Source organism: Taudactylus pleione, unplaced genomic scaffold, assembly GCF_031769625.1.
Source record: "Taudactylus pleione unplaced genomic scaffold, aTauple2 ptg000707l, whole genome shotgun sequence".
In the NCBI taxonomy this organism is placed as follows: domain Eukaryota; kingdom Metazoa; phylum Chordata; class Amphibia; order Anura; family Myobatrachidae; genus Taudactylus; species Taudactylus pleione.
Genome location: NW_028285109.1, coordinates 2,722,554 through 2,737,959, shown reverse-complemented (window position 1 = coordinate 2,737,959; position 15,406 = coordinate 2,722,554). Strand labels below are relative to the sequence as shown.

The 15,406-nt window shown below is 43.3% G+C and overlaps 1 protein-coding gene and 1 non-coding gene across 2 annotated transcripts in view; one reads left to right on the top strand and one right to left on the bottom strand.

Moving 5' to 3' along the window:
- VPS39 (VPS39 subunit of HOPS complex) overlaps positions 1–15,094 on the bottom strand; it is a 109,894-nt gene extending 94,800 nt beyond the window's left edge. The window contains exons 1-8 of the mRNA XM_088456590.1: positions 14,766–15,094; positions 11,441–11,506; positions 11,171–11,235; positions 11,034–11,076; positions 10,824–10,918; positions 8,897–8,995; positions 7,892–7,984; positions 7,399–7,582 (exon numbers count right to left, since the gene is read on the bottom strand). Of these exons, the coding sequence (XP_088312716.1) occupies positions 7,399–7,582; positions 7,892–7,984; positions 8,897–8,995; positions 10,824–10,918; positions 11,034–11,076; positions 11,171–11,235; positions 11,441–11,506; positions 14,766–14,838 (718 nt within the window). The 5' untranslated portion in view covers positions 14,839–15,094. The remainder of the gene's footprint in view (positions 1–7,398; positions 7,583–7,891; positions 7,985–8,896; positions 8,996–10,823; positions 10,919–11,033; positions 11,077–11,170; positions 11,236–11,440; positions 11,507–14,765) is intronic.
- Positions 1,550–1,714, top strand: LOC148477541 (U1 spliceosomal RNA). The gene has a single exon (XR_015872504.1). It is a non-coding gene; the product is annotated as a U1 spliceosomal RNA (small nuclear RNA).
- Positions 15,095–15,406: the final 312 nt, after the last annotated feature.

Here is a 15,406-nt window from a genome sequence, read left to right as displayed (position 1 = left end):
GGACTGAGTTAGATCTGCGGCCCCTCCGCCCCCTCCCAGGCTCATACAGTCCTGGATTCCTGGTATAACGCCGCTAGCGTTATTACAAGGGGCGGAGCTACCGCGCATATAGCGCGGATACCCATCAAGGGAGACTGTTCAGACAGTCTAATTACATAGGTGCGCTGTGCAATGCCTTTCTACGAGCTGCTGGCGCATCTCTTAACATCCCTGCACTGCTGAGTCAGCGCTGGCTCACTTAAAAGAGTCTGACAGCGCTGTGTTTGACTGCTGCCGATGTGATCTCCTCCTCCCTCTGCTCTATGCCATAGTGGTGAGCAGCAGGGGTTAGTTTATTGCCGGTTAAGACCGGATGCAATAGCGCCGGGGCTCTACTCCCGGCAGTGAGGGGGCGTGGCTTAGGTCCGGCAGCCGTTACTGCTCCCTCTCAGTTGGCGCGCACTACAGCGCAGGCATATGCAGAGACTGTCACTGTACAGAATACAGGCAGTCTGTAACTTTGCAGAGGCAGCTGTTTGCAGTGCAGGGAGAGGGTAGAAGTTTGTGCCTGAAGATGCTGCACTCACTGTACCGCTGCTGGAGTTAGTTCCAAGCACATTTGTCTACCTATGACCTAATGCAATATGGGTAGCTTTGTATACATGCCTACATGAGTTAAGTGTATGTATAAGTATATATGTGTATATATATGGGGCTTTCCTGCTTATATATACTGTCTGTTAAAACCAGTTTTGTTCTATTGATGTTTCCAATGAAAGAACTGTTAATAAATATATAGATGAAGAGGACCTATGTGTATAGTCTCCCCTGTGCATAGCTGTAGAATCTAGATAGAACCTAGTTTGGTCTCTATTATAGTACAATGCTGAGGCATACTGAGCTGTTTACAAATTATGCACGCAGTGTAGCAGTTTTCCTGCTTACTTAGTCACGCAGCGGCATGGTCCATATAGAACTTGGCTCATTTCTGTAGTTCCTATATGGTGGTCAGATAATGTACTTATATTCTGTAGGGGAGAGCACTTCAAAACTGTCGACTCCACAACTATCCTATCTGCTGCCCTATGTCATTGTGATGTCACTGTGTAGAGATAGTTGCGACTATTTTACAATTGTCTATCTCAAGATGGCTGCTGTTTGATTAAGAAATTAATCAGTACTCACTAATGTCAGATGTTATTGACGCAGTACCTCTACAACCCGCCGCCACTATTATAGAGTGAGTGTCTGGACCCGACACTAGCTCAGGGAGGAACATGCCGCAGCCTAATACAGAGGCTGTGTCCATGTCACTTTGCCCTCCGCATGACAAATATGCCTGTATTCGTTAAATATAATGCAGTATACTTCATTGACCTGAGGTCGTCCTTTTGATCCCCACTTTGAAAAGGTGGGTTCAACTGGAGCTCAAATGGCTCACCTGATAAGGCAAGGACAGAAGGCTCCCAGGATCTATACCAGTCTGGGACAGCACGCTGCTAAAATATCAGGCCTACAGAGGACACACAGCACATCAGCAGTCTCCCTGCGTGGAGGTAAGCCACAGTTCATACTTACCTGGCAGGGAAGATACCATGATCACAAAGGTGGTTCTCTCAGGGCGAGGCGCATCCATTGCACCATGGGTGTGCTGACCCCCGATGATTTCTCAAAATGCGGAAATCTCGACTGCATAATTTGTGGAAGTGGGGGACTGCGTTCACGTTTTCTCCTGGATAAATTATCGTTATCTGTGACCTTGTATGAGGGTACATGTATGCGATATGTGTATATGTATGTATGTATGTATGTATGTATGTATATATATATATATATATATATATATATATATGTATCGCTTCTTATCCTTGCCATAAAGGCAAGGGTAGGATTTGTTCTTATCAGTTTTATATCTGATACCTTGCATATTTTAAAAAGAAAGATACTGCAATTGGAGGCTGGACTCTCCTGCTGCGGTGGGTTGGTACAACAACTTCGATTTACACATACTATTTATGAATGTATTTGTTATATGTGTGGGTATACCTATGCTTCCGCAATCATTAGGTTACCTCTAGTTCCACAGATGGGAAGCCAGCTGGGATTACCAGAAGCTGTAGGCTATAATATATTATATTGGCTCTATAGACTAGAGTCATGTTCTGCAGTTTACATTGTGATAGTCACAATTCCCTAAGGCATGGCTTCTAATATGCACCATATACTTGTCTGGGAGCCTTCTGGTAGTCCACACATGTATATAAGATAGGCACTTACACCCTTCTGGGGTTACAGTTTTGTTCCTGTCAGTTTATATCTACGGCGCCCCCTTTTTGGGGGAGTTATTATTATTACAATGTATGTGTATATAGGTGTATGTATATATACTCGCTTTGACAAAGGGGCACGTATCCCCCGAAACGTCGGCCTGTTTGTTTCAACATAGTTTAGATATACCTTTTTGATCACTATTTAAGTCTCGGAGTCCCGCTATTTGTGGTTCCTACTATGTATATATTTATATATTATATAGAGCATAATGATCTCCTGGTGCAGGAGTCGGACAAGTATACTTACTATGTTGACTTCTCATGCAACTATTTGTCTAAGTGTACGTGTGTATGTATACCGATATATTCATGTTCCTCGTATGACTACTTCCTAATAATTGGGAAACACCTGTTTTTTTTTTGTTTTTTTTAGCACTAACTGGGGTTTTCTTTACAGATATATCCTTTTTTACTTGGGATAATTATTGCATTCTATGTCTATGTACAGGTACCTTTCTCTGTATAGGTTCCTGTACTCCATATTATTGTTTAGTCGCATATCTCAATAAAATGAGGCTATAAAGTGGCCCCTGGGTACATTCCTATCAGTACATAAAAATCCAGATTCTATTCCATCCTCAGGGCTTACTTGGTTAAATGACAACAGACCACACTTCTGTGCCTGAAGGTCTAGGGCCACCCACCGAATAGGCAGGGTCAGGCCTGGCTTGATTAGATTGGTGGGTATCCAGTAAATCATGGGCCCTGCGGTTCAAGTTTAATCCCTCATTGTGAACACTATGATTGTCAAGGGTCACTGGTGGGATCCATTATCAAATATGTAATATTTCTATGTGTATCTTGACCAGTACAGGGTCTTATTTAATTCTTTCACTATCCCGCCTCTTGACTAATACGCACTTAACCATTCTAAGTGTTAATGTACTAATACTTACTCTAGCAGACCGTGCTTGGGGTATATGTATAATCTATATAAGGATACATATCCCTAATGGAACAAGCTCAGGTATAGAGTCCTGTAGTACGACCTTCTTGTTACCACTAACATTTTGCTAGTTTTCTACAGTCTCTCCTACGGCAACATCGCCAGACTGAAGACTGTGCTATGGAGCATTGGTTTTTAGCCCACTGAAGCTACTCTCTATTCCCGATGTGACGGGTTGCTGTGAGATGGAGAAGGTCAGTGACATTCTACATAGTTTCTAGAGTGCTTCTAATTGCTCACAGGTAAGCGGTACCCCACTATTGCCTCGGAAGATGCTCCGATTTCATGCAACCTGACACGACATAGCCGTTATTCTCCCTTATGCATCCTAGCTGCAGACTTAGTAGCCATCCGCTCTTTTTAGCAGTAGGCTCTACCCTTTAGAGCTTTCCTGGCGTGCATAGTTCCAACATTGAGAATGTCACTTTATTCTTCTGTTGGGGTTATAATGAACTGTGACTGTAGCGCCTGTGGGCTAATGCACATCTTTACATTAAAGCGTGACAGTCATTATGTTCCACGCAGGGGGCCTGGTTGGTTTTCCTGTTCAGTACTGTGAATATTTTCATCACACTGACAGGTACCTGATGGGTACCTCTATGGTTGTCCTAGTTCTGTAGCCTTGCTGTATGGTTGCTTCCCTATATTGGTAGCTCTCACTGGGTGACTGTTGCATCCGTGCTCTTTAACTGCTAGGGTAACCGGGTTGTTTTTTATACTATGTTCAGGACAGCAGTTGATACTGCCTACGCACTTCCATCATGTTGGATGTTGTTTGGAGTTTGTTGCTGTGGGTTTCTTTTCAGGTCGGCACAGTGGCTTGTGCTGTAAGGTCTCCACCTGGGATGCCCCATACACTAATTCGAGACCCGCCCCAGGCAGTAGTAACCACTCAATAGGCAGACAACTGATGGGCTGCCAGACATTCTGCCAGTGGTCTGGTATGGGGATTTCCAGCTGCAAGGTTTCAGTTGCTGTTTTTCCCTCTGTTTCTGAGTTGATTGTACTGCTGTCTGACGCTCTGAAAGGAATTGTGGTCTCGATTCTTTCAGAGCTGCCTCTGCCTCATGTCATTGGGATCTCTATCCTTATGGGAGACTTCTATGGTTTCACTCTGGTTGCCAACCTTGTAGTAGTTGGACCTCAAGAATGGTCCAGGGCGACTGTTCGGTCTTGTCGTTTGCTCCCTGTATACTCTTGTTAGGAGTCTGTGGACAGGATCAACTCTGTATCTGTAGATTGGTATTGTTATATGTATAACTATATGAGTTATGTCCAGCAGTGCTGGGATTCTGCTGTCTCCAAATTATACAGCTTCTCATGTTCAACTCTGGTTCGTGCTTGGTCTGTTTCGGCTGAGCTTACGGTGTTCAGCTGTTTTCATCTGCGGCTGTTCTCTTGCTAGCAGTATTCCATTCGATTTACGCTGTAAGGTGTGGAATTTCTATGGCTGTTTAGCAAGGAGCCTTGATTGTCTCCTCTGCTCTACAACACTTGATCTTCAGCTCTTGCCTTTCCATTAGGCCTACGGTTCTTGGTGATCCCGGTTTTCGGTTTGCCAAGGGTTCGGCAAGTTCTCCGCGCTTCCCACCCGGGAGGTTGGCTTTGGGACGTCCCCACTGTCTTGAACTCCAGTGTCCCCTAGTGGATGAAGGAGAAAACAGGATTTTGGTACTTACCGATAAATCCCTTTCTCCGATTCCACAGGGGACACTGGACGCCCGCCCAGCGCTGCGTACCTGCCATTTTGTTTGGTTTCTTATAAGGTTGTGTGACTGCATATGTTCCCTGCAGTTGGTTCCTCTGTTCTCCCTCATTCGGGTCTTGTTCCGTTCTGTGGTCCTCTCCTTCTCCTCGTTTTCCTATGGTCCTCCGTCTCCTCTCGGGCTCAGTTCTTAAACTGGGGCTGATGGGGCATAGAGGGGGAGGAGCCAGTCACACTTCTGAATTATTTAAAGTGCCAGGCTCTACTCTACCACCGTCTATACCCCACTGTCTTGAACTCCAGTGTCCCCTGTGGAATCGGAGAAAGGGATTTATCGGTAAGTACCAAAATCCTGTTTTTTAAGCGACTGTAGGAACGGTTTCTTCACAACAACTCTTTTTATGCAAATCAATTTTGTGTAATGCTGGGTACACACTATATGATCAATTGGATGCCTGTCGGCCAGTGTGTACCAGCGATATGTCTGTGAATGATGTTGCGATGGCAGATATATCTGTCCATCGTGCTGTGCATACGAGCAATCAGCCAACTGCCCGTACACTTTCAGCGGCAGCTGCGGGTAGGGGGGCGCGGCGTGACACCGGCCAGAAGGAAGACGATGGTTGATGCAGTGTGTATGAACAACCATTCTCTGCAGATATATCTGCTAGGTGTGTACCCAACTTAAACTGTGCCCACCTTAAGAAACACTGAATTGCGTACAACTACACACAGGCCTTGTGTGGATCCCTGCTTTGCACATCTGACCGGAATCGGAACGATATACCGCCGGACAGGCTCCCGACAGCGGCTGCCCAACATGGGTGAAAATCCTGATCACCCCTAAGGTAAGTATTCACTAACCTAATTCCATCCCCTAACCCTCCTTAGGGGTGCCTAACCCTAATCCCCCCTTCCCTGCCGCCTAAACCTAAGTACCCCCTCGGGGTGACTAACCCTAACCCTCCCTCCCCCCTAGCCGAACCCTAACCTCGCGGGGGGGTGCCTAACACTAATTGCCCCCCCCCCGCCGGGAGCCCTAAACCTAACCCTCCACCACCCCCTTCCTCCCCCGGCGGCTGTCCGCGCTCGGCATCTCTTCAATTGGTATGCCGGGCGCCGGTCTACCGGCGTCGGGATTATGCCACGTCTAGATTTAGATGCCTTTCATTTAACCTTTGCCGGGATAAAGCAGTCGGGAAGCCAGCTGTCGGGATTAGGTCCGCCGGCTTCCCGACTGCATATCATCTGACCACAATACATGCAGTTACATTGACAATACATTACATTGACATCAACAGTTCATTTAATGTACTATATCTTAATGATGCTTCTAATAACATTCCAAGTTAGAAACATTTACATATCTTTGTAACAATCACTTCTCTTAAATTCTTATTCAGCTAGACAAGAGCCCATGGTTCCAGAGTGCAGGCACAACATCAGGAAATAAATAGTATCTGCAACAAAATGTGCCAAATAACTAGTTTAAGTTTGTACCCTGCAAAGGTTGGTTTAACTTCTTTTCGCTAAGTTTCAGTGAAACATGGAATTGACCATTGGTGCCTAATCTTTTGCATAAAACTGTATGTTATGGTTTTCAATAAATGGGTGTGGTATCAACATCCATGATGTCGACATGAGAATATCAATATTCCTTATATGGACTCTCGGTAAATGTTACCCGCTCCCAACGGCTGCAGCAGCGTCTTACAGGTCCCGTTGGTCATAGGAATGTCACTTCCAGCTGAGTCATCTGACAGAACGTTGTCCTACCCCTACGTACTCTACCCTCCCCCCCACGTAGCCTAACCCTAACATTCGCCCCCATGTAGCCTAACCCTAACCTTCCCCCCACACAGCCTAATCCTAACCTCCCCATGTAGCCTAATCCTAACCCCCCCACGTAGCCCAACCCTAGCATTCACCCCCCACACGTAGTGAAACCCTGCCCCCCCACGTAGCCTAAACCTAACCTACCCCCACTAGCCTAACCCTAACCTACCGCCACGTAGCCTAACCCTAACCTACCCCCACGTAGCCTAACCCTAACATTCCCCCCCCCCCCCACATAGCCAGACCCTAACATTCCCCCCCACGTAGCCTAACCCTAACCCTCTGGTTGACATTCTGAGAATGTCAGGATTTTACAAGTTGACATTTAACAATGATAGACATTTGTGGTGTCAACATTATGAATGTCGACATTGTCATTTTCCATCTTATGATTGCATCCCTCAGTAAATACAATGTATCCTACACAATAGACGTCTGCTAGCATAACATGAGAGACCCTCCAGCGCACAAAGTGCCAGTGCCACTATGCAGTACTAGTAGTGATTTGACATTATCGGTTGCAGTCCAATGCATTTCCTATGTGCATGGCATACATACCGGGAACAGCCTTAATACACATGAGAAAGTCCAAAAGAGCTCACCCATAGCCATGGGGATATCGGTCCAGTTTAGGGCACACTTAGGTGTACAGGTCCCTTCTTCATTCAGCACCACAGTCAGGTCATCCTGTCCCACAGCCACCTTTCCATCACCCAGCGGCACTGCAAGTGGCTCCAATTGTTTGCCAGTGGGAAACAGTTCCTTGATAGAGCCTTTCCCATCCACCTGTAGGGACAAAATAGCAAAACTGCAGTTAATTACAGTCTTAAACAAGGTAACCTGTGGGAAAGACACTAACACACATACTATACAGAAGAACCAAACTTACACCTCATTTAATTTGTCCTTCTCATTATTACTTGTTAAGGAAATTTTAATATCACAAAACACCATTGCGCATGTATGTATATTTTTTTTAAATCACCCTTTTTATGCACTGAAACCTGGTAACTTACTCTGATCAAATAATGGTCTCTCTTGTATGTATATTTTTTTTAAATCACCCTTTTTATGCACTGAAACCTGGTAACTTACTCTGATCAAATAATAGTCTCTCTTGAATCCTACACAGATAGAGTTTTCACACCACGCCATAGATTTGGGGACATCGGGTACACTAAAGTCACCCTGCAAAATATAAATTAAAAACATTTAAAAAAAGAATGGGTGCGATTTAAGAATATTTTTTTTTTTTGAGAGTTGATTTATTACTGTTCTTATCCGAAGGAAGCATAGGCAGATATCTCGCCAGACACTGATTCATAGCAGGGACAAAATAAATTCAAACGCTGCTGAAAAAAAGGCTATTCATTGCTACATAAAGAAGTGAGAAAACCACACACTCACATGTGCCTGACGGAATAAATATGCATATTGGGACCTTGCTATATACAGTATATAGCGGGGTTCCAGTGCCCTCACCACAGAACCATAATGGTACATGCACACGGAGCGATCAGACAGCGATAATGATATCGCTGTCTGGTCGTCCTGCACCCTACTGGTCTGCTGGATGATCGATATCGATCATCCAGCACACCACCAATTCACTAGCGGGTCTCTATAGTAACCTGGTCGATATCGACCAGGTTGGCCTGCATGCACGGGCGATGGATGATATCACTATCGTCCATACGTGGCCGCGCATTGCAGGTCGTTGGAGGGTTGGAAGGGATGAAAAAAAATGCACGATAAGAACGATAATGATATGATCGATATCCATATATTTCAGAGCGTGTATTTAAATCGCTCCATGTGTACGCACCATTACTGGGAAAAGAAGGGATAATACAAATTGTATATAAAGTGGAAAATCCCTTTAACTTAATAAGTTGAACAAAAGTGTGTGAGGACAACATGAATCATGAATATGGTGGCATCTCAGTTTCCTGGTGTAATAACACCATCATGTTTGGGAACCACTGAGTAGAATGCTTTTTTTTTTTTTTTTCTCTTTTGATAAAAAAGAAAAAAACTTGCTGTACCGTAGTTGACCGATGTAGGATAACAGTTTCCTTTGTGGCCTGTGGCTAAAATCACCTGGAGTTCGTGAAATGATCGGTCCTTCCAGAAATACAGTTGCAATTTTTTACGGACAGCCACGCACATCTTCAGCGTCTCCTCTCCAGATTTAGCATGCTGCAAGAAACACAATACTAACAAATATACAGCAGTCTAAAAGCACCACTAAAACGCCACTATGCTTAATATTCAAGAGCTTTCCATAACATTACCAATTAAGCACGCACGTGTTATAACAACTCAATGAGACATCAAATAAGTGTGGGGGACAGATTTGTAAACAAACAGCCAGGGATGTTATATATATGTGTTTGCTCATGCAATTAAAACATTTTGAAGGTTTAAAAAAAAAATATATATATATATTATTTTTTTTTTTAATCTTGGATCAGCTACATTTTAGGCTTATCACTTAAATGCCACCCTTACAGTTGTGTGTATAGAATGTTGCAGCAAATTGATCATCTAAGTACAGAACTTAGAGGTCTATTTATCAAGCCAGCAGTTTATCATGATTATTACTAAAACAAGTAAGAAGGCTCTTTATTAAGCTTTTATTGTAGGAAATATTGCAGCTCTATCCTGCATTACTTAAGTATGGACCACACCACAGTCCACATCAGTGACGTGCAGTGAGGTCAATGACTATGGAGGCACACATGGAGATGGGTCTGAGTGCTGAGAGCCGGTCTCACCCCCTACTCACTTTAACTCTCCCCTCACTACACTTAAGCTTCAGTGTCCATTGATTCTCCTACCTGCATCACTGTGTTTTCTCTTGCTGCTGCTGACTCAGCACCAATCTCTAAACACTGCAGGGCACTTCCTGGTCATATGACAAATCCAAGGTGTCCATCAGTGCTCAAGGCACCCCCCCCCTACCACCATACTCAGTGCCTCTATTAGCTGTCTTTCTGTGGAGCTTACTGCTCATTGTGTGACCCCGCCCCCAGCTCTGCAAGAAGTGTCTGATGATACAGAAGTGAGCTGTTGCTGCCTCATCTCTACTCTCCCTGCACTCACCAGCTCCACAAAGCTAGTGAGTGGGAACTATAAAAATGATTACAATAAATAAAGAAGATAATTTATAAGTTATAAATATCTTCTTTGTACTATTCTATTCATTTTATATCAAATCTCAGAAGTATGACAGGGGAGGCTCTGCCTACCCTGATTGGTCTACATATAATGACCTCCCTGGTCTACATATAATGTATTGGGACATTGCGGTTGTGTCATTTATCAAGCTGTGTCATTTATCTGCATACAAGCACAAGTCTGCATACAAGCGAATATCTGCATTTGGTTCTGGAAACGCAATGTAGGTGCAAATGACGCGGATTTGCATTCAACGCTGCATCTGCCCAGTTGTACATTGAGGTCTCACCGTGGGGTGGAGTTTTTTTTTTATGTACAATGGACTCACTTTTTTATGGGGTGCAAAAAACGTTTTAGAGAGAGCATAAATAAAATACTATTACTATTATTACAGATGGCACAAATAAATAAGACTACTACTACAAGGGTGACAACCAGTTAATTTATTGTTACGAGGGATCTTTCACGTGTTTGAGGCAGATAAACTAAAGATCACTGCCCCCATTATTAATAATGGAGGCAGTGGTATTTCTTTTAATCACAAATGAAAGTATGAGTCAATTACTGTGCAACCTCCCTGGGAGGGCCAGGCCAGGTGCTGAATTTCACTGGGGTCTTACAAAATGGGATATTTTCCATGCAGTTTGCAATGATGTTTGCAAACAGCAATACATTGGATGAGGTTTCAATTTTCAGCCTCCAAACTGTAGGGTAATGAATACTGTGATTTGGAGCTAATAATACTGTAGGTGGTGGTTTAAAAAAACAACCACCCTTTAGTACATTTAATCCACAGGTTCATAAAGATGAGAAGAGGATTCTGGTATATAAATGCTGAAAAGCTCACCTGGAGATCACAGGACAGTAGAGATGCACCTTTAGCCTTAGAAATGGTAGTCATGAGCTGGAAGGTGAGCAAGTCATGGACACACACATTGTTATCTAGGTAAAGAAAATAAATAAATAAAAATATTGGGGAATACCATTGTCAGAACATGTACAGAATTATAAATATTGTCACAACATATAGACAAGGAAGATAAATAAATAAACTTACCAAGCAAACTGACAAGGATCTTAAACTGAGGGACAACATGGATCTGAAACAGAAGGTGAAATCACGCACATGGTTTAATAGGAACAGAGGAATTAGAGAGTAACTGCACCAAAGTCTCAATGTATTTCTCATCTTACCTGCTGAATCTTTTTGGCAAAGTTCTTGTTGGATTTCTCTAGTGTCACTTCGAACTGGTTACAGCCTAAGTAAAAGTGTATTTTGTTTTATTTTCAGTCAAACAAACAGAAGGAAAAAATAAATAAATAAAAATATTCAGTTAGAGTTATTGGAAGAAACAAAACAAAAACTTCCTGCACTGAAAAGACTGTTATCCTTTAACAAGTGATCTTAAAAAGTACTGATTTGTGCTGGGCAAGGCCAGTAACACGGAGGAAAGGAGAACTCACCTTGTTCCTTTTTGACTTTGTACAACAGCAGATGGCCTTGTTTAGTTCCGACAAGAAGCCACTCTTCTGAAAAGGGAACAAATCAGAATTACCAATTATTTAAAAGTGATTTATAGAGGGTCAATAGAGGGTCAATTTAACAAAGTATGCATGTAATATGTGAATGAGACCTGCTCTGACCTAGAAAATATCACACTACTGAATGCACACAACTTGTAGCTATGCAAGTGGACATTCCAGAAACTTATTTTACTTATACTCAATTTATTAAGTACAGTATAAATAATTCAAATGTAGAACAAAACAAATGAAGACACGTAAGCTGGGTACACACTAGACGATATCTTGGACGATTTGTCGTTTTGAGCTGAATCTGAACTACAAATCGCTTACATCGTAAGCAGTATGTACGCACTATTGCACGCACCAGTGCTCATTCATCACATCTTTAGTTCTGCCTGCCGTTAATTTTGTTCAAATCTTCTAGTGTGTACGCCTACCGAATGACCAGGTATATATAAAGTTATATAGTGCGCGATGAAACTATAAAGTGATGCAAGATATATCGTTTGTTCTGGGTTTCAAGGGAAATTGAGATGACTAGCGCGTCATTTGAACAACGTTTAGTGTGTACCCAGCTTAATTTAATACATCCATGTTAGAGACATCCATTAGGTTTAGAGGCACAAGATAGCTACTGACTCAGCCTGTGCATACTGGAAATTGGAAAATAATGTCTATAAAACTGGTGGGTGCTGCATTAAACATGCTGTAAACAGAAACAGTTAAATAATGGAAATAATCAGCTGTTTAGTTGCAGATTTAAAAAGCTAAATATTTGGTCCTCCTCCTCATGTCAGCATCACTCCTCTGGCTGTGCCCGTTGTGAGTCTGCCTACCACCAGGCAGCGGCAGCAGGTTCTACCTGTATTCCACCAGCAGGGGGAGACTCCAAGCCTTCTCCCAGGCAGTGCAGGGACATTCAGCTCCTTTCCAACTTCCGCTGCCAGTAGCACCCTGTGCCGTGCTGCTGCGAGGAGAGCTGCTGTTGGCGGCGGAGAGTGGAGTCAGAGCAGCGATTATAACCACTTCAGCAATGGAGGACACATTTATTATCTATTTCTTATATGCCACAGCTGATCTTTCAGAAATACTGGAGGACATATACATTATTTTTCTCAGTACAGATGTTTAAGGTGTTACATGGGAGTCCTATTTGTATGTAGAGGTATATGATACACTAAGGTGAACATATGTGCTGTGCTTTGTGCGTTGACTAGTGCTTGTAACTTTAGTGATGCAAAGAGTCACATATAAATGATCCCTCCTCAGTGATCAGTGCCCTGCTCTAACAATTCCTACAGTGAGCACTAGATAGGGATATGTCAGGAGTCTGAAGGGAGGAGATGTGTGGGCAGATTGCCACCCATTTCACATTCAAAATTGGTGCTAAGTCAAGGGCACAGAGGGTGGGTGGTGTTGAAGGTAGAGAAGAGGCAGCAGGATTAGATTACTGGTATAAAATGGGTTGGATATAAATAGTGCATAGAAATATGTAGTGAATTCTATACAGTGCTAATTACTGTTAGATGTGCATTCCAACAGTAAAGCATCCTGAAACATGTGTGGGGTTGCTTCTCAGCCAAGGGAGTGGGCTCACTCACAATTTTGCCTAAGAACACAGCCATGAATAAAGAATGGTACCAAACATCCTCCAAGAGCAACTTCTCCCAACCATCCAAGAACAGTTTGGTGATGAACAATGAACAGTTTGGTGATGAACAATGCCTTTTCCAGCATGATGGAGCACCTTGCCATAAGGAAAAAGTGATAACTAAGTGGCTCGGGGAACAAAACATCGAAATTTTGCGTCCATGACCAGGAAACTCTAAAGACCTTAATCCCATTGAGAACTTGTTGTCAATCCTCAAGAGGCGGGTGGACACACAAAAACCCACAAATTCTGGCAAACTCCAAGCATTGATTAGGCAAGAATGGGCGGCCATCAGTCAGTATGTGGCCCAGAAGCTGAGTGACAGCATGCCAGGGTGAACTGCAGAGGTCTTGAAAAAGAAGGGTCAACACTGCAAATATTGACTCTTTCCACAAACTTAATGTAATTGGCAATAAAAGCCTTTGAGCGGAATTCAATTGTTTACGCGGTCCGGATCTCCCGTCTAAAGTGACAGGAGAATGCGGGTCACTATTCAATTGCTGCCGTTTTTCGCGCTGATCGCGCCCAAAGTGGTCGGGTTTAGCCGCGTAAAGCAGCTACCCCCAACCAAATTGATGGGCGCGACCGTGAAAAGTGATGTTTGGGCGCCCAAACAGGTCACTTTTTAGCTCGCAACCCGCTGGGGCTGCGAGCTGAAATGGAGCGATGGCAGCTGATCGCACCCGACAGAAGCAACAAAATTAAATAGCTCCGTCGGGTGCGAAGGGGGGTAGAAACAATTTAATTCCGCCCTTTGACTTGAACTGAAGTAGTTCAGCAATTTCCAGTGATTGAAGAGTTGTTTCAGTGCAAGGTTAGGAGAGAGGGCGTTAAATGGCTAATCATGAGAGCTGTAAAGAACAATATAGCATTTCTACACAGTTTGCAATGCTAAACTCCACAATTACACATATTTCTGACAAGTAAGGAAGGATAAAGCAGTACAAATATTGGAAAACTGTCATGCCACTTTTTGCTGGTAAGGGGGGAAACTGCTCTTTACATAAAAAAGGAGATGGAACGCTAGGATGGTTTTGAACCCCTAACCAAGAAAAGTATCTATTTACATACAATTGTATAACCCAGACACAATTACCCTTTTGTACGGTTTACATCTTCAGATACTCTTGCACAAAAACATGCATGAAAAATTAATCCTGAAAAGGAACCTTGTGCTTCCTATCAGATTACAGCATTTTATTCTTGCATGAGTAGTACACACTACTTTAAACTTGTAAAACAATTTTAGATTAAATTTACAGACACACACTAATAACATATAAAGCTAAATAAAATTTACCTAGCTTTAAACTCTGTCCTTGGGTCATTTCTTTATAGATATTGGATCCGAATATTGTATCATTAGTAGATGACATCACTAGGAGATTAGGTCATTCTAATAAGTGACACCTTCAGCTAGGACAAGTGTATGCAAACAAAACTCTGTTTATCAGTGATCTCCGATGTTGGGGAAATTATAATACAAATATATGCGGCCATTTAGGCAAAGGGACCTAGAATGTATTATATATTAGATATATTCAGCAGGACAGACACTGACAGTGACACTAGTGTACCATGAAGCAGGAGATGTACAGCCCCAGCACTTACCCCAGGCTGCCAGGCACTCTATCTGCAGCGGCAGCTTCTCCAGGATCAGTACCTGCTCAAAAGCGTCATGCATGACTGCTGCGGCCTTCCACCCCCCGCCAGACCTCGGCCTTTCCTACACCGCCAGCACCAAAGACTTTATTTGATGTTAAGAGAACACAGTGACCGTCTATAAAGGCCTTCCAGGCTTCCACCGGCACACAGTAGTCAGATGCAGCCAGCGTCTTCCTGATCCTAGGCTAGGCACCTCCCCAGTGCTGCTGCCTGTATGGGAGGGAGCCCTCCGAGCCCTCCGAGCCCTCCCTGCTGCTCAGTACACTGTGTACAGAAATGTGTTCTCATTGACAAACATAGAGCCTGACTGTTTACATTGCAAATCCTGTGACGTAATGATGGGGGACATTCTAAAATGAATTTCAGTAAGAAATAATTTTTGGATATTCAGGAAGTAAGAAGTCAAAATAAATACATTTTTTGGTAGGGGCTAAGAATCCAATGTAAATATGCTTTAATGAAGAAGTGATCACAACTTGGGGGGGTTTGGTATATTTTGTCAACAGTCACAATGTCAACAGTCATTACATAGACGCCGTAATGTCGACAGGTATGCAGTGCCGACAGTCGTTATAGTTACATCATAA